The 26,296-nt window shown below is 38.0% G+C and overlaps 2 protein-coding genes across 2 annotated transcripts in view; one reads left to right on the forward strand and one right to left on the reverse strand.

Moving 5' to 3' along the window:
* Positions 1-2,921: 2,921 nt before the first annotated feature.
* LOC131143343 (serine/threonine-protein kinase pdik1l-B) lies at positions 2,922-8,815 on the reverse strand. The gene is made up of 4 exons (XM_058091742.2): positions 8,660-8,815; positions 7,505-8,209; positions 5,331-5,559; positions 2,922-3,475 (listed from the first exon to the last, which is right to left on the reverse strand). Exons 2-4 carry the CDS (start codon positions 8,189-8,191, stop codon positions 3,237-3,239), a joined length of 1,155 nt encoding a protein of 384 aa, XP_057947725.2. The 5' UTR covers positions 8,192-8,209; positions 8,660-8,815; the 3' UTR covers positions 2,922-3,236.
* A 7,912-nt stretch (positions 8,816-16,727) lies between these two features.
* Positions 16,728-26,296, forward strand: part of pnocb (prepronociceptin b) — a 29,834-nt gene continuing 20,265 nt past the window's right edge. The window contains exon 1 of the mRNA XM_058088897.2: positions 16,728-16,803. The gene's annotated coding sequence lies outside the window, so the exon portion shown is untranslated. The remainder of the gene's footprint in view (positions 16,804-26,296) is intronic.

Here is a 26,296-nt window from a genome sequence, read left to right on the forward strand (position 1 = left end):
GAACATGCAAACTCCACACAGAGATGGCTGATTGTGGAATCAAACTCGGGTCTCCTAGTTGTGAGTCCCTCGCGCTAATTTTTTTCGTCCTCCATGCAGCGTAAAAACATCTTTTCTCTTATTATGTCTACTATATTGGGTAATATGAGTATAAAGTTCACTATAGGGGTGTTACTTCATGTTTGGAGGGCTCTAAAATTCATTCATTTTTCTACCGCTTATCCTCACGAGGGTCGCAGGGGGTGCTGGAGCCTATCCCAGTTGTCTTTGGCTTTGAGAGGCGGGGTACACCCTGGACTGGTGGCCAGCCAATCACAGGGCACATATAGACAAACAACCATTCACACTCACATTCATACCTATGGACAATTTGGAGTCGCCAATTAACCTAGCATGTTTTTGGAATGTGGGAGGAAACCGGAGTACCCGGAGAAAACCCACGCATACACAGAGAGAACATGCAAACTCCACACAGAGATGGCCGAGGGTGGAATCGAACTTGGTTCTCCTAGCGCTAACACTTTTCCACCGTGCAGCCCTGGAAAAATACTGTTACCCAGTTCAATCCCAACCTCTGCCATCTCTGTGTGGAGTTTGCATGTTCTCCCCGTGCATGCGTGTGTTTTCTCCGGGTACTCCGGTTCCCTCCCACATTCCAAAAACATGCTAGGTTAATTAGCGACTCCAAATTGTCCATAGACAGCTGGGATAGGCTCTACCACCCCCCTCCCCGGCGACCCTTGTGAGGAAAAAGCGGTAGAAAATTCATGAATGAATGTACAATATGCCAGCAAAGAACAAACTCTGGGCCAAACATGGCCCCTGTGCCGCACTTTGCACACCCCGGCTATACTGTATAGCATGTACATATATGCATATACATGCGTTTCCCCTTCCAATCTCAGGAAAAGAGGGGTCACCGATGGCATGAGGAAGCTATTGGCTGGCTAACAACGCGTGAGCGGCTGTCACAGCAGTAAAGGTCACAGATCTGTCAGACACGACCCCACTGAGCCAGGATCACGGAGGCTAGCGTACAAGCGGAGATTAGCACTACTTAAATCTCCACTTGTCCCGCTGACGTCCTCTAAAGGGGGCTCATGACGTACCTGGTTGGTGGCGACCATCTTTTTTTTTTTTTTATGATCATGTGTAACTTCTGGGAGCATCCAGCATATTATATATTACATATTGTCGTAGATATGAATGTCAATGACTTAAGACCCACAACCTGTAACATGCTGGATCGGCTCTAAAAAAAAAAAAAAAAAGCATCATATCTGATTAATTAAATAATTTCCATAATAAATCTAGGGAAAAATTTCAAGATAATACTATGAAAGACCGGCTGCACGGCGGTCGAGTGGTTAGCGCGCAGACCTCACAGCTAGGAGACCAGGGTTCAATCCCACCCTCGGCTATCTCTGTGTGGAGTTTGCATGTTCTCCCCGTGCATGCAAAAACATGCTAGGTTAATTAGCCACTCCAAATTGTCCATAGGTATGAATGTGAGTGTGAATGGTTGTTTGTCTATATGTGCCCTGTGATTGGCTGGTAGCGGTAGAAAATGAATGAATGAACTGTGAAAGACCTGCATAAAATATGACTTATTTCTGAGGCATATTGATTTTATATATAAACAATCAAAATAAATAGTGAATATATGTGGGCTGCAGTGAATGCAACATGCCACATTCTCAAACAATTTAATTTTGGGGTTCAAAACAGGAAGAAATCTATTTACGTAAAAAGCACAGCAGTAATCCCCCGGGTTTCATTAAAGTCGTTTACTGTGTGAAACGACTTTTAGCTCCAACATGCTCCTTTTAATGAACGGCCAGCGGCTAAGCATGGCGCTTGCATCACATACTACATGAGGTCCCAATAGAGCACATTGTGTACTTGTATGACTCACTTAAATGTAAACTTTATATACTGTATATAATTTTTTAAATAGTGATTTTTCATTATAAGACTAGTAGTGAAACCAGATTTTTATACGTATTTACACAATTCAACTAAGGCCCAATCATGGAGGAGAGAAAGGAAGTGTATAAATACACACCCACATACACTAGGTACACTAAACACATGATCAATATCCATAAAATGCTGATGAAATCTAAGTGATGAATAGAAACGTAGCGGTTAGCTAGACTAGCGGTTAGCTAGGAGAGCTCCAGGTTTCAAAGGGGACCTCATTTTTCGGCCCTTTGTATTGAGTTGACCACACACACACACACACACACACACACACACACACAATAACCAGCACACAAAGCTTTCTAGTTCTTCCAGAATCTGCACCTCGTCAGCTATATTTCTTTGCATTCAGTGGTTCCCGAGATAATGGTATGTTTGTGTATGTATTCCACCCAAGGCCTGCCTCCAGGCATACCTACTCTACTGCGGTTGGTGCTTAAAAGGACTTCCGGAAACGGCTATTAGCAACCCTGCTCCCTGTATACAAGCGCTTTTGCTACATGATTTACACAAAATAAACACTGATAAATTACTTACTGAATTATTACCTTCTGAAAGCATCGGGCTTTAGCAAATTTGTCGGCTAATCCGGCTGCAGAGAGCTTATTTGGCTTACAGCCACATCCATATAAGGAAGCCGCTCCTCTGTGATGTCACAAAGGGGCAGTTTTTACCACGCCTTTTGAAACAGATTGTTTTGAGACATCCTAAACTTCTTTTGAGGGCTGACTTCCAAATGCGGCAACCTCATTGTCTGAAACTTTGGCATTGTTTAACACGAGAATACGACATTCTAACTACATTTACGGGTCAGAAAAGTGGACTGTGAAGCTTCCAAAGTGGAGCAAACATGTTAAGTTGTTCTCATTTTGGTGCTGTATGAACACATTCTGTTATTGTAGTAACGTCAGTAGCGGTAGAAACTCTGAAAAGTGAGCATTAGCATTAGAGTTTCTGATACATCCCTCACGTTATATATTGTGTAGATGTATTTAATGTTGTGGATGATGAATACATATCCTATGCATAATGCAGAATGTCATGATGTGGCTATATTGAGACTCAACTCCCATTGGAACTGTTTTAAGTGCTAGTCAGTAATGATCAGCTCCAAATGATATAATAGTTAAATAAAATAGTTCACCTTGAATGGGCGGGGTTTTATCTCGGCTGTTATTTACACATGGAGGAGACGCCGCAGTCAATGGCTCCGCGGGCGATGCTTCGGATGTGGCCATTAGTAGCTCTTTGTGTCAGCGGGAGTCCTCTTTCAAAGCAGCGCACACCCTGGACTCCAGCTGGTCCGCTGGAGGCCGCGAATCTGGGTCCGAGGAGAGCATGTCGGAAAGTAGGCTGCACATTGCCAGGCCGGGAGTGGGTGGCAGCGGGGTTGCTGTTTTCGACTTCATGGGGATGCGCAGCCGGAGGTCGGCGTTCTCCCACAAAGCTTCGCCCAGTGGCATCAACCAGCGACCCTTACTTACGTACGCACCTAAAAAGGGAGGATAAAGAAAAAATAGTGTTTGAGTGGTTAGCACGCGGACCTCACAGCTAGGAGCCCGGGGTTCGATTCCACCCTCGGCTATCTCTGTGTGGAGTTTGCATGTTCTCCCCGTGCATGCGTGGGTTTTCTCGCACATTCCAAAAACATGCTAAGACAAGAAATGTTGCTCTTCAATACAGTAGAAAATCCAGCATTTCTAGAAATGCTGCCAATGTTTGACAGAGTATACATTTCCTGTGAGATATACAGATTTAGGGGCTGCACGGTGTTGTAGTGGTTAGCGCGCAGACGTCACAGCTAGGAGAGTTCAATTCCACCCTCGGCCATATCTGTGTGGAGTTTGCATGTTCTCTCCGGGTAACATTATTTTTCCAGGGCTGCACGGCGGAAAAAGTGTTACAGCTAGGAGACCCAAGTTCGATTCCACCCTCAGCCATCTCTGTGTGGAGTTTGCATGTTCTCCCCGTGCATATGTGGGTTTTCTCCGGTTTCCTCCCACATTCCAAAAACATGCTAGGTTAATTAGCGACTCCAAATTGTCCATAGGTATGAATGTGAGTGTGAATGGTTGTTTGTCTATATGTGCCCTGTGATTGGCTGGCCGATAGATAGATAGAGATAGAGATAGATAGATGACATAAAATATGAAAAACAATGTACAGGGTAAACAGTAAATGTCACAAATAATTTGGAATAAATAATACTAATTATATGAGGGACAATAAAAAGCAAGTCCCAGGGCCGCACTTTGGACACCCCTTGATGCAACGCATGGAAGGACTGGCTGGACATTGTTTTCCAATTACGCTCCTATTGTTTCTACCTGCCCTTTTTTTCCCCTCCCCTAAACAGTTCCAGGATAAAAATCCGACAAAGAGGTAACACTTGATAAAATGATCTCTGCACCGCTGCCAAGTCAAATAACCGCGTGAGTCACAGAACGAGACAAATCACACGCATTTTATTCGTCTGTGAAACGCCCGCGGGCTCCTACTTCACGTTATCACACAAAGAGAATTGTGATCTGCTAAATTCCATTTGGCTTCTTTTTTTTTTTTTTTTTCTTTTTAGAAAGCGACTGAAGCTCCGTCACCGCAATCATAACCGTTTCATCCAACCTAATAAGAGCACCAATGACTCAAGGCACTTAACTTGAGGAAAATGCTTCATATCGCCGCCGCCGTTGTCGTCGTCACCACCAACGGTTGGTTTTGGCCATTTTTCGTGAATAAAATGAGACATTTGTGTTATAAGCATTTCATTATCCTGTCATAGTGGAGCGTTTGGCAGAAATTGGCCCTGCACTCTCGTAGATTGAAAATGCCTCTTTTGAATGTGCAGCCACATGGGGTTCCAACGATAAAGTACTATACAGTTATAAACAATCATAATTTAATTTAAATACCACTTCACCTGCATTGTTGCTTTAATTAATCTTCATTAAAAAAGGAAACCCTTGACAAATGGTTGTGAGGATTGAATTAATTAATATTACCATGGGGGAAATTGTTATCTGGTGTCCCCCCGGAAACCAGTGCTTGTGTCAAGACTGTCATGTTGAATTAAAAGCAACAGAGCCGCTTTTAATCTCTTTTCAAAAAGGTGCAGCCATCCCTCATCTCTGCCGCCATTTACATTTATGACTAATGGCCCGTGCTTGACGAAGATGTGATGTATAGTATCTGACATTTTTAATATGTGCCAGTTAATGGAGTCAAAGTCAATTCAGTGCGCCGCGTTGCCAGACCGGCACACACTCCACCTTTTTTGACCTCCCTGTTTTTTTGGTATAAATGTATTGTTATATATGTATATTATTCCTAAACTCCAGACCATGACTCACCGAGTTGTTCCCGTGTGGTTCCTTCCTCCAGGAAGGTGATCCTCTCCAGGACGGCCCAGAACATCACACCCAGCGAAAAGATGTCTGCCTGGGCCGTGTAAGTCAGTCCCCCCCAAACCTCAGGAGCCATGTAGAAGTCTGAGCCGCAGGTGGAAGAGAAATTCTTCCTGGTCAGATTACCATCCGTCTGGCCGTCTGAGCTCATCTTGCTCAAGCCAAAGTCTGCCACCTAGAGGGTACGCACCAAAATACATCATATATTACTTATTGTGTGGAAATATGGGCTATCTTCACTCACTGAATGTACTGCAAAAAAAGGTCAGTCAGGATAATTCATAATGGCGCCTACAGAGAACATATTAACTCCTTATTTCTAAAATCACAAATACTTCAACTTGCTGATATAGTTCATCTTCAAACAGCTAAAATAATGCAAAAGGCTAAAAATAACCAATTAGCTAAAAATGTCATCCAATACTAGAAATATGATCTCCGAGAAGAAGTACATTTGAAACACTTCTATGCTAGGACTACGTTATGCTAGCCATAGCATTTCAGTATGTGGAATCAAACTACGGAATGGATCGAGTAAGGAAATCAAACAATGCACAACGATGAGCCAATTCAAGAAACAATACAAGCAGTTGATGTTTGCTAAATACAAGGATGAAGAGTCTTGAACCAGTCATGATGTGCTATATATATCACTATATTGACACTTACTATGGTACCCATTATGGCATTGGATGCTCATATCACCGAGTACTTCGGTACATGACAAAAAATAAAATAAAACTAGAAAAATTAAAATTCAGAAAATATATTTTTTTTATAAAAAAATTATATTAGGAAAGCAGGAAGTGAACAAATAATAGTTGATGTTTGCTAAATACAAGGATGAAGAGTCTTGAACCAGTCATGATGTGCTATATATATCACTATATTGACACTTACTATGGTACCCATTATGTCATTGGATGCTCATATCACCGAGTACTTCGGTACATGACAAAAAATAAAAAATAAAATAAAACTAGAAAAATTAAAATTCATAAAATATATTTTTTTATAAAAAAATTATATTAGGAAAGCAGGAAGTGAACAAATAATAGTTGATGTTTGCTAAATACAAGGATGAAGAGTCTTGAACCAGTCATGATGTGCTATATATATCACTATATTGACACTTACTATGGTACCCATTATGTCATTGGATGCTCATATCACCGAGTACTTCGGTACATGACAAAAAATAAAAAATAAAATAAAACTAGAAAAATTAAAATTCAGAAAATATATTTTTTTATAAAAAAATTATATTAGGAAAGCAGGAAGTGAACAAATAATAGTTGATGTTTGCTAAATACAAGGATGAAGAGTCTTGAACCAGTCATGATGTGCTATATATATCACTATATTGACACTTACTATGGTACCCATTATGTCATTGGATGCTCATATCACAGAGTACTTCGATACATGACAAAAATTAAAAAATAAAATAAAACTAGAAAAATAAAAATTCATAAAATATATTTTTTTTATAAAAAAATTATATTAGGAAAGCAGGAAGTGAACAAATAATAGTTGATGTTTGCTAAATACAAAGATAAAGAGTCTTGAACCAGTCATGATGTGCTATATATATCACTATATTGACACTTACTATGGTACCCATTATGGCATTGGATGCTCATATCACCTCGTACTTCAGTATGTGACAAAAAATAAAAAACTAAATAAAACTAAAAAAATAAAAATTCATTAAAAAAAATTTAATTAAAAAAATTATACTAGGAAAGCAGGAAGTGAACAAATGTAACAGTTACTGATACTGGTACTAAAAGTACCAGATGGAGGGGTTCTTCCTACTCCTTTTGGACATGTGGAACTGTGAACTGATTATGTGATGCATTCAATTGTAATCTGATGCATGTTCAAATGAAATTAAACCATTACCGTGATGATATATCAGTGTTACACAGCGGGATAAGGGGGCACTGATTTTTGATCACTTCCTACTTCCAACAATCGCTTCATTGAACAAAGCAGGTTATTGTCTGACACATGTAATGTCACATAAAACCCAGCAATAAGATAATGGATCCAACCCAGTTAGGAAACTGCACTGCAAAGATGTTATATTTTGTGAATAATACCAGATCACAACCTACCTTATAAACAGGACCATTGGGTTGAATACTGACAAGCACGTTGTCAGGCTTTAGGTCTCGATGCATGATACCAAGGTGATGCAGGAAGGCCACGGCACTGCTGAGCTGCCGCACCACATCATGGTTACGCTGGGCGTCAGGCGGTCTGGAGAGCAGGAAGTGATTCAAGTCTCCTCCATCACAGTAGTCCATCACGAGCCACAGGGCCGAGCATTTTAAGGGCTGCTCGTCTTCTGCCTGGGACGACCTCTTCCTGGTTCTGTTTGGAGGCCTTTTGGGGGTTGATGGGAGAGTGTTGGTTCTATCTTGAAGTCCGGATGCAGAGTTAGTCCTCCGTTGAGAGTCAGACCGAGAACCTCTTTCCTGTCGTTGCGACATTCTCCCAACAACCCTTCCCTTCAGCACACTTTCGACGAGATGTCGTGGCAACTTGCCTCCTTTTAACGGCTTTAAACTCCTCTTCCCGGTCTGCAGGAGGTAATTGTGCAATGCAATGATATTGGCATGTTTTTTGGCTGTGGCTTTCATGGCCCACAACTCTTGCAAGTAGAGTTCAATGCATTCTGCGTTCTTGCAGGGCAGACGCTTGATAGCCACCCGCTCTCCTGTTTTGGCTATACGGCCCTCAAAGACCACACCGTAATTACCACGTCCGACCTCCTTTTCCAAAGTGTAGAGCTCCTCCATCTCTCACAGAAGCTGGGCCTGGTGTCAAAGGGCAACTTGATTAGCAAATGACCATGCAGTAGCACAACACAAGTGTGTCATTCAACTGTTAACATTGGTTAACGATGCTATTTCATAATATTGCTGGGTAAAATAAGGTAGATACCATACTATAGTAGGGGAGTCAAAAATTAGCTTGAGTGTGTGCAATAAACTAGTCTTGTTGTTATGGTTTTTCATAGCACAACTATACAGCATACCTGTGTACATATATATATATATATATATACTGTACATTAATGGTATTATTTGTACAACGCGGAACAACATTTTATGTATTATTGTATGAAGTACAATAACATTATTGCGAACGCTAAATCGACGGCGTCAAAGTGCAGCTATCACGTAAAGAAGGGTTTTAACATTCAGACAAACACACGTTACTTAAACTCGAAATAATCTAACCATAGTAACGTAATGCAAACTTACCTTTTCGGTGCTTAATTAACCACCAAAAAGTATTTTTGAATCAAAAACCATTACGCATTACAGCAGTTTTGGTGCTTAAGTAGCTAAACAAAATGAAGACGCCATACTTCCGCATTCGGACCCTCCCGCTCTAGGAGACTATGAATTGTGATTGGCTGCAAAAACTTGAACTTGCGTTGTGATTGGTCGTTTTTAGAGCGGAAGGCTGGCTTTGATTCGAATTGTTTAAGCCAATCAGAATCAGAATATAGGAGGTTTCTGTGACAGTTACAGGAAGTAACGTTCTACAAGGAAACCGTGTTTTCAGTTTTGTTGCAGCTAAGCTTTAAATATAATTAAAAAAATATATGTTATAACAGGGCGTCAAATATTACAGTTCAAATATTCTTATTTCTATACAATTCAAAGTAAATATTATGGTTCTAGGTGCAAATGTTCAAATAAGGAATGCATTTACAATTGAAAGTCCATAACATGTGTCATATGTAACATCACAAATATTTCACATTTTATTTAAAAAATTATTGAAAAAAAATATATCTGTGGTATATCTCCCATAATTTTCCTGCATATTGCATATTGACATGATCAATGTTTGCACAATATAGTCTGCTGTGTGTTGAAGCCAAGCATCAGTTTGACAAAAATACTGATGGTGCAATGCTTGTTTCACATTGCTGCAGTGCTAGTTCATCACAAACACACACACACACACACATAGCGTACACAGAGTAAGTGGGTGCTGCATCCGTATTGACTGTTGCCGGTGAAGGAGCGGCAACACTGGTGATGACAGATAACAACTGCTGCATGTGGTGCTTGTACTTCTGAGGGAATATAATAGGAAACATTGTGATTCATGACACCCGAGCAACCCTGCGAGAGAAAAGAACCGCGTGCGTACGCTTGTTTGTGAGCCATTGCTTCTACCAGCGATGCCAATCATGAATAATCTTCATTACTCGGGGGCAAGATGGAGTCAGTCACACTCGACTTGGTTTTATCTTGAAGCAAATGCCCTTTATTGTATTACCATACCTCACCTTTTCTGACAGACGGAGACACCGGCTGTAATATATAGAATGAGCATTCCGGTTGGGAAATATATTATCCGGATATTTTGTGAGAGAAAAACAAAGCCAGGGAACCGGGAATTGAATTTCCAGTGAAAAATTCAATATGGCTTCACAAGCTGAATTTAATAAGAATTTTAACTGTAATTACCTTTGTTTTCTGACTCATTATGCGCCTGCGGAAGGTTTGTTAGCTAATTAAAAAGTCCGGCAACGGTAATTATTTTCTTGATTGAGGTCAAAGCCCTCCCATTTAATCCCGATAAGGTCTATGCTGAGCTTTCTCAACACGGAGTGAACGTCAGTAAACATAGTCCTGCTATGTTGTTATAAATTTCACAACAGTCACTCATATTAATGCAAATATTCTCATCTGTCATGCAAATAAATAGGAAGAAGAGTAGTAATATGTAAGATGGCATTACTTTAAAAGAGACCCATTATGCGTTTTCTATTTTTCTGACCTATAAATATTGTTAGAATGTTGTATTCTCGTGTTAAACGATGCTAAAGTTACACATAATGAAGTTTGCGCATTTGGAAGTGAGAAGTTTGGCATGGCTTAAAAAGCTCCGTTTCAGAGGGCGTTGCTAAACTGTTCTTTTGTGATGTCACAGATGAGCGGAGTTTCCTTATGGGCGTGGCTCTGCCCCAAGTTTTGCTAGTCTGTTTTACGAAACAAGCTCAGGCAGAAGTTATTATAGATGGTGATTCCCAGCGAAAAGAGAAAAATATTTTCATCCGTCAACGGCATTTTTAGTTGGGAACTGATGTTTTCCTGAAACGTATCACTAAAGAACAAAGAAAGGCAGAAACAAACTTTTTTTTCCATGAGAGAAAATTATGCTTGAAATGTAGCTTTTCTCACACACAAAAAAAAATAGTTTTTAGTTGGGAACTGATATTTTCCTGAAACTTATATATGTTCTAATTCTGATTACTAAAGAACGGAGAAAGGCAGAAACAAACTTTTTTTTTTTTCCTCCGGGTACTCCGGTTTCCTCCCATATTCCAAAAACATGCTAGGTTAATTAGCGACTCCAAATTGTCCATAGGTATGAATGTGAGTGTGAATGGTTGTTTGTCTATATGTGCCCTGTGATTGGCTGGCCACCAGTCCAGGGTGTACCCCGCCTCTCACAAGAAGACAGCCGGGATAGGCTCCAGCATCCCCCCTAGCGACCCTCGTGAGGATAAGCGGTAGAAAATGAATGAATGAATGAATTTTAGAGCCCTCCAGACATGAAGTAACACCCCTATAGTGAACTTTATACTCATATTACCCAATATAGTAGACATAATAAGAGAAAAGATGTTTTTACGCTGCATGGCGGACGAGTAATTAGCGCGAGGGACTCACAACTAGGAGACCCGAGTTTGATTCCACAATCAGCCATCTCTGTGTGGAGTTTGCATGTTCTCCCCGTGCATGCGTGGGTTTTCTCCGGGTACTCCGGTTTCCTCCCACATTCCAAAAACATGCTAGGTTAATTAGCCACTCCAAATTGTGCATAGGTATGAATGTGAGTGTGAATGGTTGTTTGTCTATATGTGCCCTGTGATTGGCTGGCCACCAGTCCAGGGTGTACCCCGCCTCTCACAAGAAGACAGCCGGGATAGACTCCAGCAACCCCCGCGACCCTCAAGAGGATAAGCGGTTAATAATAATTAATGAATGAATTATTTTTCCAGAGCTGCACGGTGGAAGAGTGGTTAACGTGCTGGCCTCACAGCTAGGAAACCCAAGTTTGATTCCACCAAACCCATGATTAAGTGAAACCGCAAAATTAGATGAGATGACCTTATATCTAATTATTGATGCATTCATTTTATATTTAGAATATGCTGAAGGCCAATAAAATATGCACATTTTGGACACCCCTCACCAATACCGTATTATAGTTTTTTTTTAATAGTTGATGCACTACATTTGGCAAGAGAGGTGTCATTTTTCTTCTATAAATAAATATCATTGTCTTTATAGGCTTAGGCCACTGCAGAGATGCTCCCTTGTCACAAGTCAGTGGTTTTCAGTGTGGAAGAAGCAAGGCAGTAAATCGCCTCACTTGGACAGAGAGCACATGAGGACTTTGACGCTGAAATGAACAGCACACTCAAGCTGAACGCAGGTCGGTATTTTTTTTTTTTTTTTTTTTAATAGTGTGAGTTCCGCTTTTTCTTTCGGCACGGTTGTTGCTTTTTCATTCTCCCAGTAACGATTTTAATCACTCTGTGGTACATTGAAGAGAGAAATGAATTATCAGGAACAGATATGGATTCAATAAGCTTGCTTTTTTTCCAATATGTTGAATGAAGAGAAGGAAGCAGCATGCAAGGCTTTATTTGTGTGTTCATGATTTAACTAGACTGGTAAGACCGTCCTCATTTTAACTTGACTTAGCTGGAAATTTCATGACTAGCCACGTTTACATGAGTTTTCCTTTTTCCGAATGGAATCTTTCCGAATGACCTTTCCGAAAGCAATGGTATACATGGAAAGGAATATTCCAATCACGTGTCTACATGCGCCGCTATAATCAACCAGGATAGTCAACGGGGGCATGCCCAGTAAAGCGTAAACACCAACATCACGTGATAACGACTTTTAGTTGGGAACTGATGTTTTCCTGAAACGTACCTACGCTCTACTGCTGATCACTAAAGAACGGAGAAAGGCAGAAACAAACTTTTTATTTTCATGAGAGAAAATTATGCTTGAAATGTAGCTTTTCTCACACACAAAAAAAATGTTTTTAGTTGGGAACTGATATTTTCCTGAAACGTACCTACGCTCTACTGCTGATCACTAAAGAACAGAAAAAGGCAGAAACAAACTTTTTATTTTCATGAGAGAAAATTATGCTTGAAATGTAGCTTTTCTCACACACACAAAAAAATAGTTTTTAGTTGGGAACTGATATTTTCCTGAAACGTACCTACGCTCTACTGCTGATCACTAAAGAACGGAGAAAGGCAGAAACAAACTTTTTTTTTTCATGAGAGAAAATTATGCTTGAAATGTAGCTTTTCTCACACACAAAAAAAATGTTTTTAGTTGGGAACTGATATTTTCCTGAAACGTACCTACGCTCTACTGCTGATCACTAAAGAACGGAGAAAGGCAGAAACAAACTTTTTATTTTCATGAGAGAGAATTATGCTTGAAATGTAGCTTTTCTCACACACACAAAAAAAAATAGTTTTTAGTTGGGAACTGATATTTTCCTGAAACTTACGTATGTTCTACTTCTGATTACTAAAGAACGGAGAAAGGCAGAAACAAACTTTTTATTTTCATGAGAGAAAATTATGCTTGAAATGTAGCTTTTCTCACACACAAAAAAATAGTTTTTAGTTGGGAACTGATATTTTCCTGAAACGTACCTACGCTCTACTGCTGATCACTAAAGAACGGAGAAAGGCAGAAACAAACTTTTTATTTTCATGAGAGAGAATTATGCTTGAAATGTAGCTTTTCTCACACACACAAAAAATAGTTTTTAGTTTGGAACTGATATTTTCCTGAAACGTACCTACACTCTACTGCTGATCACTAAAGAACGGAGAAAGGCAGAAACAAACTTTTTATTTTCATGAGAGAAAATTATGCTTGAAATGTAGCTTTTCTCACACACACAAAAAAAAATAGTTTTTAGTTGGGAACTGATATTTTCCTGAAACGTACCTACGCTCTACTGCTGATCACTAAAGAACGGAGAAAGGCAGAAACAAACTTTTTATTTTCATGAGAGAAAATTATGCTTGAAATGTAGCTTTTCTCACACACAAAAAAATGTTTTTAGTTGGGAACTGATATTTTCCTGAAACTTACGTATGTTCTACTTCTGATTACTAAAGAACGGGAAAAGGCAGAAACAAACTTTTTATTTCATGAGAGAAAATTATGCTTGAAATGTAGCTTTTCTCACAAAAAAAATTAGTTGGGAACTGATATTTTCCTGAAACTTACATATGTTCTAATTCTTATTACTAAAGAGCGGAGAAAGTCAGAAACAAACTTTTTTTAATGAGAGAAAATTATGCTTGAAATGTAGCTTTTCTCACAAAAAAATCAGTTGGGAACTGATATTTTCCTGAAACTTATGTATGTTCTACTTCTGATTACTAAAGAACGGAGAAAGGCAGAGACAAACTTTTTTTTTCATGACAGAAAATTATGCTTGAAATGTAGCTTTTCTCATAATTTTTTTTAGTTGGGAACTGATATTTTCCTGAAACTTAAGTATGTTCTATTTCTGATTACTAAAGAACGGAGAAAGGCAGAAACAAACTTTTTTTCATGACAGAAAATTATGCTTTAAATGTAGCTTTTCTCATAATTTTTTTTTAGTTGGGAACTGATATTTTCCTGAAACTTATGTATGTTCTACTTCTGATTACTGAAGAGCGGAGAAAGGCAGAAAGGTTGTTTGTCTATATGTGCCCTGTGATTGGCTGGCCACCAGTCCAGGGTGTACCCCGCCTCTCGCCCGAAGACAGCTGGGGTAGGCTCCAGCACCCTCGTGACCCTTGTGCTGGAAAAGCGGTAGAAAATAAATGAATGAATGAATGAAAAAATATGCAAATTTGCTAAACAGGACAGTTGACACCCTTGATAATAAGATAACTATATAATAAAAAAAATAATATTAATAATAAGAACATATCATCACATGATTTACTATGCTACTTTCCGTCGCTGTAATGTTGTGATATGGCAGCTTGCAAAGCAATCACACATTTCAATACAAGTCTATTTGTGTTTATAATCCGTGTAGAGAATTATTGAATCATGACAGCTTTATTTTTTTTAAGGATGTATTTGGAACTGGTTGTACTAAATGAGCCAAATATGTCTTTTTTATGATTATGCCTAGAAATATTTAATATCATATAATATCAAAAAAAAGCAACAACATACTATGGTTCATTGTATGAATGGGAATTATAAAACATGCAGATTTATATTTAGAATATATGAAATGTAGCCAAGTTTTTCTTGACTCTTTTGCTGTTGTCAAGGTAACCGCACTATTACAGGAAACGGCGACTGGACGGCGGCGATATCAGTGATGGTCAGACCGCCCGTCGCCCGCTTGTTCTTCTGTGCTTCTTATCTGAGCTGCAGTGAAGGCTCTTGTCTTAGAAGCGATTCAGCCATCACTATCAACCTCCAACAGGTTCACGATCAGCATTCACGCTTTCACAGGGGGGGACGCTAACGTCAGCTCAAGTTGTAAAGGAAGCGGACGTGTCACGTGTTTTCCAAAAAAAAAAAAAAAAAAAAAAAAAAAAAAAAAAAATGCTTCGGTTTTAGGTGACATAGTATGTGTAGGGTAACTGTGCTGTAGCAGGCTTAGAAAAGGCTTTTGAGTTGTCGACATCCTAGGTTCCCAATGTGGGGTACGTGTACCCCGAGGGGTACGGCAATTGTCATAGCGGGGCACGTGAATAAAAATGAAAAACAATTATCAGTCGTAATTACGAGTGCGCCCGAATGCCTCACAGCGTAGAGCATGAAGTTCTTCATTGGTCTGTGTGAGTTCTATGAATAAGTAAGTGAATAAGAGTAAGTTGTATGTGTTTGTGTACTTTGGGTACTTCAAAATGAAGTTTAACACATTCAAAACGTGTATTTTATGAGCTCTTTTTCAGAGAAAAATTAAATATATATATATATTTTTTTAATTAATATTGCTGTACGGTGTCCGAGTGGTTAGCATGATGACCACACAGTCAGTAGATCGGGATTCAATTCTCCGTTTCATCTCTGTGTGGCGTTTGCAAGTAATTCGGGAAGTGACAAAAAATAAAAATAAAAATAAAAATAAAAATAAAAATAAAAATAAAAATAAAAATAAAAATAAAAATAAAAATAAAAATAAAAATAAAAATAAAAATAAAAATAAAAATAAAAATAATTCATTCATTTTCTACCGCTTTTTCCTCACGAGGGTCGCGGGGGGTGCTGGAGCCTATCCCAGCTGTCTTTCGGCGAGAGGCGGGGTACACCCTGGACTGGTGGCCAGCCAATCACAGGGCACATATAGACAAACAACCATTCACACTCACATTCATACCTATGGACAATTTGGAGTCGCTAATTAACCTAGCATGTTTTTGGAATGTGGGAGGAAACCGGAGTACCCAAAAAAAGTTTGTTTCTGCTTTTCTCCGTTCTTTAGTAATCAGAATTAGAACGTACGTAAGTTTCAGGAAAATATCAGTTCCCAACTAAAAACAATTTTTTTGTGTGTGTGAGAAAAGCTACATTTCAAGCATAATTTTCTCTCATGGAAAAAAAAAGTTTGTTTCTGCCCTTTAGTGATACGTTTCAGGAAAACATCAGTTCCCAACTAAAAATGCCATTGACGGATTCTCTTTGAAAATTAAAAATTAAAAATTAAAAATTAAAAATTAAAAATTAAAAATTAAAAATTAAAAATTAAAAATTAAAAATTAAAAATTAAAAATTAAAAATTAAAAATTAAAAATTAAAAATTAAAAAAATGTAAAATATATTAGGAAAGCAGGAAGTGAACAAATGTAACAGTTACTGATTGTAAAAGTACCAGATGGAGGGGTAGGGGTAGCTCCAGTGGCCCCCCCCCCAGGTAAATTGAGTTTACTGATGACCTCGGAGCCTATCCCATCTGACCTTTCACGGTACGTTTTTTTTGAGGTGGCATTGACCTTGACACCACAGCTAGGTTGCGGCTTTTATGGACACCTTATACCCGGCACCTTCGACACGATGCGTATTTTTAAAGTTCCATTAGTTGTCTTCAATGAAGACGAAACCGATGACGTCGGCTGTGACGTCAACGCGGGCCATGTCGGGTTCGTGTGCGCGTGTCTGCTTGGGAATCACCCCTCTCTCACTATGATGATGTTTGAGGGGGGAGGAGGGTTGGTGCTGAGGGAGGCGGGCGGCGGCGGCGGTGGGGGGGGGGGGCTTTATAAGACGCCTCAGAGGAGGTATGTGTTCAGTTGTTGGAACCTTTAGTCTAAGGATACGAGCTCAGATCACAGAAGAAGAACCCGGAGAGTATCTTTACATCACGGATACAGGTAGGGAAGTTTTTTTTGGATGTGTTTTTTTTTTTTTTTTTTTTTTTTCCGGTTGACTTTTTCCAATGCATTCGGAGATAAGATCACAACTTTGAGGGCTTAATTGATCCCAAAAGGGGTACTATTGTCTAAGGATAAGCACCTTTAATATCCTCTGTTGTTGCTTTCTATTCCGTTGGGCGATAGCACCGTGATTCCGGATGTAAATAACCATTCCCAACTGAATGCATATTATTTTTCCCATTACTCAATCTTATGATATGTACTTACTTATTTCAACAGTAGTGTTCTGAATGAAGCGTTCCCAATTTGGATTATTCCTTCTTCGGTACGACGGTATCTAAAATGACTAAATCCACTATATGCAATATGTAATAATAATAATAATAATAATAACACTCACAGGAATTAATGAAGAATAACCAATTATGATAACATAAATCTGCCGTAGCAAGCAGTTTCTAAATGTGACTAAGAAATTCCAATTATAATACATAACTACATTCCAGGAACTTTCATGGAGGGAGTCGTTTTAAAATAGAGAATGTGCAATTCGGATGCAGAACTTAATGAAGAAATTCCAATTATTGTAATATCAAAATTCCATTTTGAAGACATATCCGTGCGGAGTGGACAGCAATGCATGTCGGATTAAAAACAACAAAGAAAACCTTGAGAGAAGTCCATCGCTAACATATTCCAACATATAGGAAAAGAAGTGAATCAGTGGAGCGCTGTTATTATGCTAAGCACATGGCAATGATGATTTTTATGATAATGATAATGAATGTGCATAATCTTTGTCCATTATCAGTAAAGACGTTAGTCGCACAGACAAGGGAGAAAATGGGTGGTTAATGTGCCATTCATGAATAAATGACTGCAGGGTGGAAATGTTTCAGGGTGGGGTTGGGGGAATCAAACACGTTTACTGTTGGCAAAGTATGAGAAATGGACCGGACAATGTGTGTCATTGTGTGTCTTGGTTTATGTATTGATAGTTGACAGCTGGATCGGTAGGTTAATGCTAATATGAATAAATTGATTATTTTCATAGTTTCAAGTTTTTTTGCATGCTACCAAGCTAAGCTAGTTAGCCTCCGATTTATTTATTCATTCATTTTCTACTGCTAATCCTCATCCTGGGTCTTCGAGTGAGAGACGGAGTACTATGTCCGCCGAGACTAGTGGCCAGCCAATCACAGGGCACATATAGACAAACAACCATTCACACTCACATTCATACCTATGGACAATTTGGAGTCGCTAATTAACCTAGCATGTTTTTTTGGAATGTGGGAGGAAACCGGAGTACCCGGAGATAACTGGGGAGAACATGCAAACTCCACAGAGACGGGGAATCAAACTTGTGTCTCCAAGCTGCATGGCCACGTGCTACCCACTCATCCACCGTGCAGCCGCAGATCAAACTATTAATTTTCTACCGCTTATCCTCACAGGGGTCGCGGTGCATGCTGGAGCCTATCCCAGCTGTCTTCGGGCAAAAGGCAGGGTACACCCTGGACTGGTGGCTCAGCCAATCACAGGGCACATATAGACAAACAACCATTCACACTCACATTCATACCTATGGACAATTTGGAGTCGCTAATTAACTTAGCATGTTTTTGGAATGTGGGAAAAAAACGGAATACCCGGAGAAAACCCACGCATGCACGGGGAGAACATGCAAACTCCACACAGAGATGGCTGATTGTGGAATCAAACTCGGGTCTCCTAGTCGTGAGTCCCTCGCGCTAATTTTCTCGTCCGCTATGCAGTGTAAAAACATCTTTTCTCTTATTATGTCTACTATATTGGGTAATATGAGTATAAAGTTAAATATAGGGGTGCTACTTCATTTCTAGAGGGCTCTAAAATTCATTAATTCATTCATTTTCTACCGCTTATCCTCACAAGGTTTGCGGAGGTGCTGGAGCCTATCCCAGCTGTCTTCGGGCGAGAGGCGGGGTTACACCCTGGACTGATGGATCAGCCAATCACAGGGCACATATAGACAAACAACCATTCACACTCACATTCATACCTATGGACAATTTGGAGTCGCTAATTAACCTAGCATGTTTTTAGAATGTGGGAAAAAAAAACGGAATACCCGGAGAAAACCCACAGGGAGAACATGCAAACGCTACACAGAGATGGCCGAGGATGGAATCAAACCCAAGTCTCCTAGCTGTGAGGCCCGTGCGCTAACCACTCGACCACCGTGCACCCTTGTATGAATAGTTGTTTATCCATTTGTGACCGTTTCGGTGCCTTAATCCACCGTTTTCCCAATAGGTGATCTATACTGGATGGATGATTCGCTATGTGATAAGAGTTTTATCCTGGTATTCCAGTATTCCATAAACACCCCCCCCCCCCGCCAACCCTTCTGCTGGACCATTTGGCAGTTTCAGTGTCTCCTTCCTCCTCCATTGTAATACCCACAAGTGTTAGATTGCTTTCCCCGGGCTGCATGTCCAATGGATTTTGTGCAAGTGTCAACGCAGCTTAACAGCAACCGAATCGATGGTGGAACCATGTCAGGTACCGCCGGTTTTGTAGGATTTTTTTTTTGTGACACAGTCTAGTGGGAAAGACATGCTTTGGATATTGTGGACATTGGACACATGTCTCACTTGGCGAAACCCGACAGGCGTTATTTTTACCATTTTGGGTCCAAAAAAATTATTAATATTCAACCGGATATCTTTTTCTATCTATTTCCAGACTATAGTGTTAAGTTTTTTTTTTCTCTCCTCTGATTGGTTGATCAGAGCAAAACAAGTGATGAGGTTTGGAGTTGTTTTGTTGTTATTTATAAGCAGCTTCCATAAGTGATTGCCAATATACAAATTATATTATAATTATATTATTGATTTGGATGTTGAAAATGGATGTTGCGTAATATGAGTATAAATGTGACTATAGGGGTGCTATTTCATCTGGTGAGGGCTCTAATACTGTTAAAACCTGTATTTAGAAGGTCCTAAATTGGTTTTCTATGATGCAAAAATACAAAATACAAAATTATTACAACTGTTTCTATATTATTATATATAAACATATAATTATGTACATTTAATTATAGTATATAGATATTTATATGGATAGTGTGTACATACACACACACTACATACAATATATAATTGTATGTTTTATATGATTCATATAATATAACTTAAGTGATTGCCAATATACAAATTATATTATATTTTAATTATAATATATTATTGACTTGGATGTTGAAAATTGATGTTGACTATAGGGGTGCTATTTCATGTGGAGAGGGCTCTAATAGTGTTAAAACCTGTATTTAAAAGGTCGTAAATTGGTTTTCTATGATGCAAAAATAAAAAAATTATTGTTTCTATATTATTATATTTACATATAATTATGTACATTTAATTATATAGACATATTTATATTGATAGTGTGTGAATACACACACACTATATACAATATATTATTTCATGTTTTTATATGATTCATATTATGTAACTGACATGATTGCCAATATACGAATTATATTATATTATAATTATATTATTGATTTGGATGTTGAAAACGGATGTTGTGTAATATGAGTATAAAGGTGACTATAGGGGTGCTATTTCATCTGGAGAGGGCTCTAATAATGTTAAAACCTGTATTTAGAAGGTCGTAAATAGGTTTTCTATGATGCAATTTGTAATTAGTTACCTTTGCGTTACTTTAAACGCAAAGGTACGCTTTAAACGCACCCACCGCGACCCTCGTGAGGATAAGCAGTAGAAAATGAATAAATGAATATCAACAATATTGGGTAATGCAAGTGTAAAAGTCACTATAGGGGTGCTATTTTATGTCTTGAGGGCTCTAATTGTGTCAAAAAAAACATATTTAGAAGGTTTTTACTACAATTCAATTTACAAAAAAATGAACCAATTAACTACAATAATCGACGGATGTCTGTACTGGAAAGCAATGCACCCCCAAACACCCCCAAACACCCCCAAACGCCCCCATCCTGTATCCGATCCCGCATCCCCTTCAACACCATGATGGTTTATCAAGCTAAATAAGATAGTCGGTGCTCATTGTTCTCCCCCGCAGAGAGCATATTCCGTAGCCATTAACGGCGGCGGCGTCCCGGGGACTAAATGAGATGAGTGTTATCGGTTATTAGCGTTTGATTTCCAGTGCCCCCCCCCCCCCCCCCCCCAACTATGAAGGGCATATCTGCTGCCGGGGGGATGAGATATCAACCTGTTAATCAGCAGGGTGAAAGTATTTAGCGGAATGGAGTGCAACTGAGGGAACGATACGAATGATATGCTCAGTTGGTCTGGTCGCAGTGCCACATATGAAACAAAGAATATGATATCTCCAGCTTTAATTTAGTGCCGATGGGTACGAGGGAGTGTTTATATCTTCCAGGGATGGGAGAAGATGCGTATATTTACGCTCAATTTGTCTTCTCTGCTGTTAGCATAGGGGATAAGATAGATAAAGCGGCTATTCCAGAGAAGCCGTGTGTTATGGCGGATGCTGATATGGAGTTGCATAAATAGCAAGACAAAGAATTCACACAATAGCAAGGGGGTGTGTATTGGCAACAATCTGGCGATTCATTGATTCCAGACCCGACGGTGATAAGTGAATTTCCACCAATTAGGATTCAATATTAATAAATGGAATATTTTGGTAGTTAGAGCATAGGAAACCTGTTTATGACTTTCTAATTTCTAATAGAGTCCTGTAAACATGAAATAACACCCCTATAGTCACCTTTAGACTTATATTACCTACGTATATACCTATATTACAATATTAATAAATGGAATATTTTGGTAGTTAGAGCATAGGAAAACCTGTTTATGACTTTCTAATTATACTTTTTAACATTACTAGAGTCCTGTAAACATGACATAACACCCCTATAGTCACCTTCAGACGTATATTACCTATATTACAATATTATTAAATGGAATATTTTGGTAGTTAGAGCATAGGAAAACCTGTTTATGACTTTCTAATTATACTTTTTAACATTACTAGAGTCCTGTAAACATGACATAACACCCCTATAGTCACCTTCAGACTTATATTACCTATATACCTATATTACAATATTAATAAATGGAATATTTTGGTAGTTAGAGCATAGGAAAACCTGTTTATGACTTTCTAATTATACTTTTTAACATTACTAGAGTCCTGTAAACATGACATAACACCCCTATAGTCACCTTCAGACTTATATTACCTATATACCTATATTACAATATTAATAAATGGAATATTTTGGTAGTTAGAGCATAGGAAAACCTGTTTATGACTTTCTAATTATGCTTTTTAACATTACTAGAGTCCTGTAAACATGAAATAACACCCCTATAGTCACCTTTAGACTTATATTACCTATATATTTATATTACAATATTAATAAATTGAATATTTTGGTAGTTAGAGCATAGGAAACCTGTTTATGACTTTCTAATTATGCTTTTTAACATTATTAGAGTCCTGTAAACATGAAATAACACCCCTATAGTCACCTTTAGACTTATATTACCTATATACCTATATTACAATATTAATAAATGGAATATTTTGGTAGTTAGAGCATAAGAAAACCTGTTTATGACTTTCTAATTATGCTTTTTAACATTACTAGAGTCCTGTAAACATGAAATAACACCCCTATAGTCACCTTCAGACTTATATTACCTATATTACAATATTATTAAATGGAATATTTTGGTAGTTAGAGCATAGGAAACCTGTTTATGACTTTCTAGTAATGCTTTTTAACATTATTAGAGTCCTGTTAACATGAAATAACACCCCTATAGTCACCTTTAAAATTATATTACCTATATATCTATATTACAATATTATTAAATGGAATATTTTGGTAGTTAGAGCATAGGAAACCTGTTTATGACTTTCTAGTAATGCTTTTTAACATTATTAGAGTCCTGTAAACATGAAATAACACCCCTATAGTCACCTTTAGACTTACATTACCTATATACCTATATATTACAATATTAATAAATGGAATATTTTGGTAGTTAGAGCATAGGAAACCTGTTTATGACTTTCTAATTATGCTTTTTAACGTTACTAGAGTCCTGTAAACTTGAAATAACACCCCTATAGTCACCTTTAGACTTATATTACCTATATACCTATATTACAATATTAATAAATGGAATATTTTGGTAGTTAGAGCATAGGAAACCTGTTTATGACTTTCTAATTATGCTTTTTAACATTACTAGAGTCCTGTAAACATGAAATAACACCCCTATAGTCACCTTTAGACTTATATTACCTAGGGGTGTGTATTGGCAAGAATCTGGCGATACGATACGTATTACTATACGAGGCTCACGATACGATATTTATAGGTTATCAGCAGGGGTCTCAAACACGCGGTCCGCGGGCCAAATGTGGCCCGCAGGACACTACTTTGAGGCCCCCGCCTTGGTATGAAAGTTTAATGTTAGTTTTGATATGGATGCTGTATGGTGTCATGTACCCAGAAAAAATTATTACGTTTGATTCATGTTCATGTTAAAGGTTAAATAACTGTTAATAGTTATCCTCCCTATCCGTGTGGAAGTGGTAAGTTTTTGGCGATTTAAGTTGAAAGGAAATAACTTGAAGGCTACCGTTTAGGTGGCTAGCTCTCGAGTTTGCGAGTTAGCATGTGTCTCAAGACCCTGCAGTTGCGCAATATGTTGTAAATAAAAAGAGTATAAATGTGACTATAGTCGTGTTTTGTCATGTCTACAGGGCTCTAATAATGCTTTGTTTATTTTAATGTGAAAAAAATAATTTGTCTACCCACCAACTATATGTGGTTTCTTAATTTTTTATTATTTGCCATTTTATTATTATTATTATTATATTTATTTATTACTGATAAATGTGTAATTAAATTTCTAATTATAGCAACATTATGACGCCTGTGCCTTTAACTGTTGATTTTGATCTTAATAATATGTTAGTTCTGCCTCTGAGTGACAATAACCGGACTTGAACGCCGCACCAGGCCAGGTAATAAGTACAAATCATCGTGTCGGGTGCCGCTCCGCCGAGGCATCGCCATTGGATTAAGAGCATTCTCTCCGATTAAGCATTTCAGCATCCTTCCTGCGAGGAAGGTCACTTTCAAGCACACTTTCTCCTCGCCCCGCACGCCGTTTATCTGTGGCTGCACAGGCTGGATTACACGTCCATGTGAGGTCATCCTGCGGTTGGAGGTGTGCCGTTATCTGTGTTTAGACAGGACAACTGTGCTCTGTGTACTGCATTGGAGTAAACAAAGAAGTAGAGCAATGACAAAAATGACAAGTTTTTGAAAGATTATACCACATTTAGTAGTGTTTGGTGTTTTTGTTTTCAGGCTACGCTCAACGTTTGATTTCATAATCGCTTGTTTTTCGGACGTAAACTTTAACAGCTCTTTGGTTTTGATGTTGTTTTCACCTCTAAATATCTCATGCACAACGATGAGCCAATTCAAGGAACAATACAAGCAGTTGATGTTTGCTAAATACAAGGATGAAGAGTCTTGAACCAGTAAAATAAAATAAAATAAAATAAAATAAAATAAAATAAAATAAAATAAAATAAAATTAAATAAAATTAAATAAAATTAAATAAAGTTAAATAAAATTAAATAAAATTAAATTAAGTTAAAAAAACAAACAAAAAAACTTAAATTATATTAGGAAAGCAGGAAGTGAACAAATGTAACAGTTGATGTTTGCTAAATACAAGGATGAAGAGTCTTGAACCAGTCATGATGTGCTATATATATCACTATATTGACACTTACTATGGTACCCATTATGGCATTGGATGCTCATATCACCGAGTACTTAAAAAAAAATAAAATAAAAATACACAATTTTTTTTAATTTAAAAAAATATACTAGGAAAGCAGGAAGTGAACAAATGTAAAATTCATAAAATATATATTTTTTTTATTAAAAAATTATATTAGGATAGCAGGAAGTGAACAAATGTAACAGTTACTGATTGTAAAAGTACCAGATGGAGGGGTAGGATTTAATAAGCTTTGCTTCTTCCTACTCCTTTTGGACATGTGGAACTGGGAACTGATTATGTGATGCATTCAATTGTAATCAGATGCATGTTTAAATGAAATAAAACCATTACCATTACACCAACCACTGTGTTATGAATATCCAAGCAGAAGATGCAGTAATTCCACATTTGATCAAAGTTACTTAAGATTTGTCAGATCAAAATGTCTAATTAATAAAATAAAAAATAATTAAATCATTTTTATTTTTATTTTATTTTAATAAAATTAAAATAAAATAAGTTTAAAAAAACAAACAAAAAAAAACTTAAATAATATTAGGAAAGCAGGAAGTGAACAAATGTAACAGTTGATGTTTGCTAAATACAAGGATGAAGAGTCTTTAACCAGTAAAATAAAATAAAATAAAATAAAATAAAGTTAAAAAAACAAACAAAAAAAACTTAAATTATATTAGGAAAGCAGGAAGTGAACAAATGTAGCAGTTGATGTTTGCTAAATACAAGGATGAAGAGTCTTGAACCAGTCATGATGTGCTATATATATCACTATATTGACACTTACTATGGTACCCATTATGTCATGTGGGATAGGCTCCAGCACCCCCCGTGACCCTTGTGAAGCTAAGCGGTAGAAAATGAATGAATGAATTTTAGAGCCCTCTAGACATGAAGTAACACCCCTATAGTGAACTTTATACTTATATTACCCAATATAGTAGACATAATAAGAGAAAATAAGATAATTTTACGTTGCATGGCGGATGAGTGATTAGCGCGAGGGCCTCACAGCTAGGAGACCCGAGTTCGATTCCACCTTCGGCCATTTCTGTGTGGAGTTTGCATGTTCTCCCCGTGCATGCGTGGGTTTTCTCCGGGTACTCCGGTTTCCTCCCACATTCCAAAAACATGCTAGGTTAATTAGCGACTCCAAATTGTCCATAGGTATGAATGTGAGTGTGAATGGTTGTTTGTCTATATACGCAGATAATCACCTAGTAGTGTCTTTTTTTGAAGTAGACCATGACAAGTTTCAATAAACACCCAAATCCTTCATTTCCAGTCTGTGACAGCCCAGCAGGGATGTTGACCTCATGACTGTGTGTGTCAAAGCTATCTCTGGGTGCTTTGGAGACAATGTTAAATGTGCTCAAATAGAGGTGATGGGATCACATGACCTACTGATGGTGTTATTTTTTTCCATGTTTTTCTACCCCACCGAGGTAATAGAGCCATTTGGCACAGTGTGACATCTCGCTCATGCACTTTGTGTCTACTATTTGGAGGGAGATGCTTTGTTTCTATTGGAGCAATAACATTGTTTCTCTTTACATTTGCTTTGTCATTTAAACCAAATAGGGCTAAAGCTATATAATATTTTGCTAATCGAGTATGATACAGACATTTTTGTTGATTAATCCATGCT

Source organism: Doryrhamphus excisus, linkage group LG11, assembly GCF_037039965.1.
Source record: "Doryrhamphus excisus strain RoL-2023G ecotype Guam linkage group LG11, RoL_Dexc_Guam_v1.1, whole genome shotgun sequence".
In the NCBI taxonomy this organism is placed as follows: domain Eukaryota; kingdom Metazoa; phylum Chordata; class Actinopteri; order Syngnathiformes; family Syngnathidae; genus Doryrhamphus; species Doryrhamphus excisus.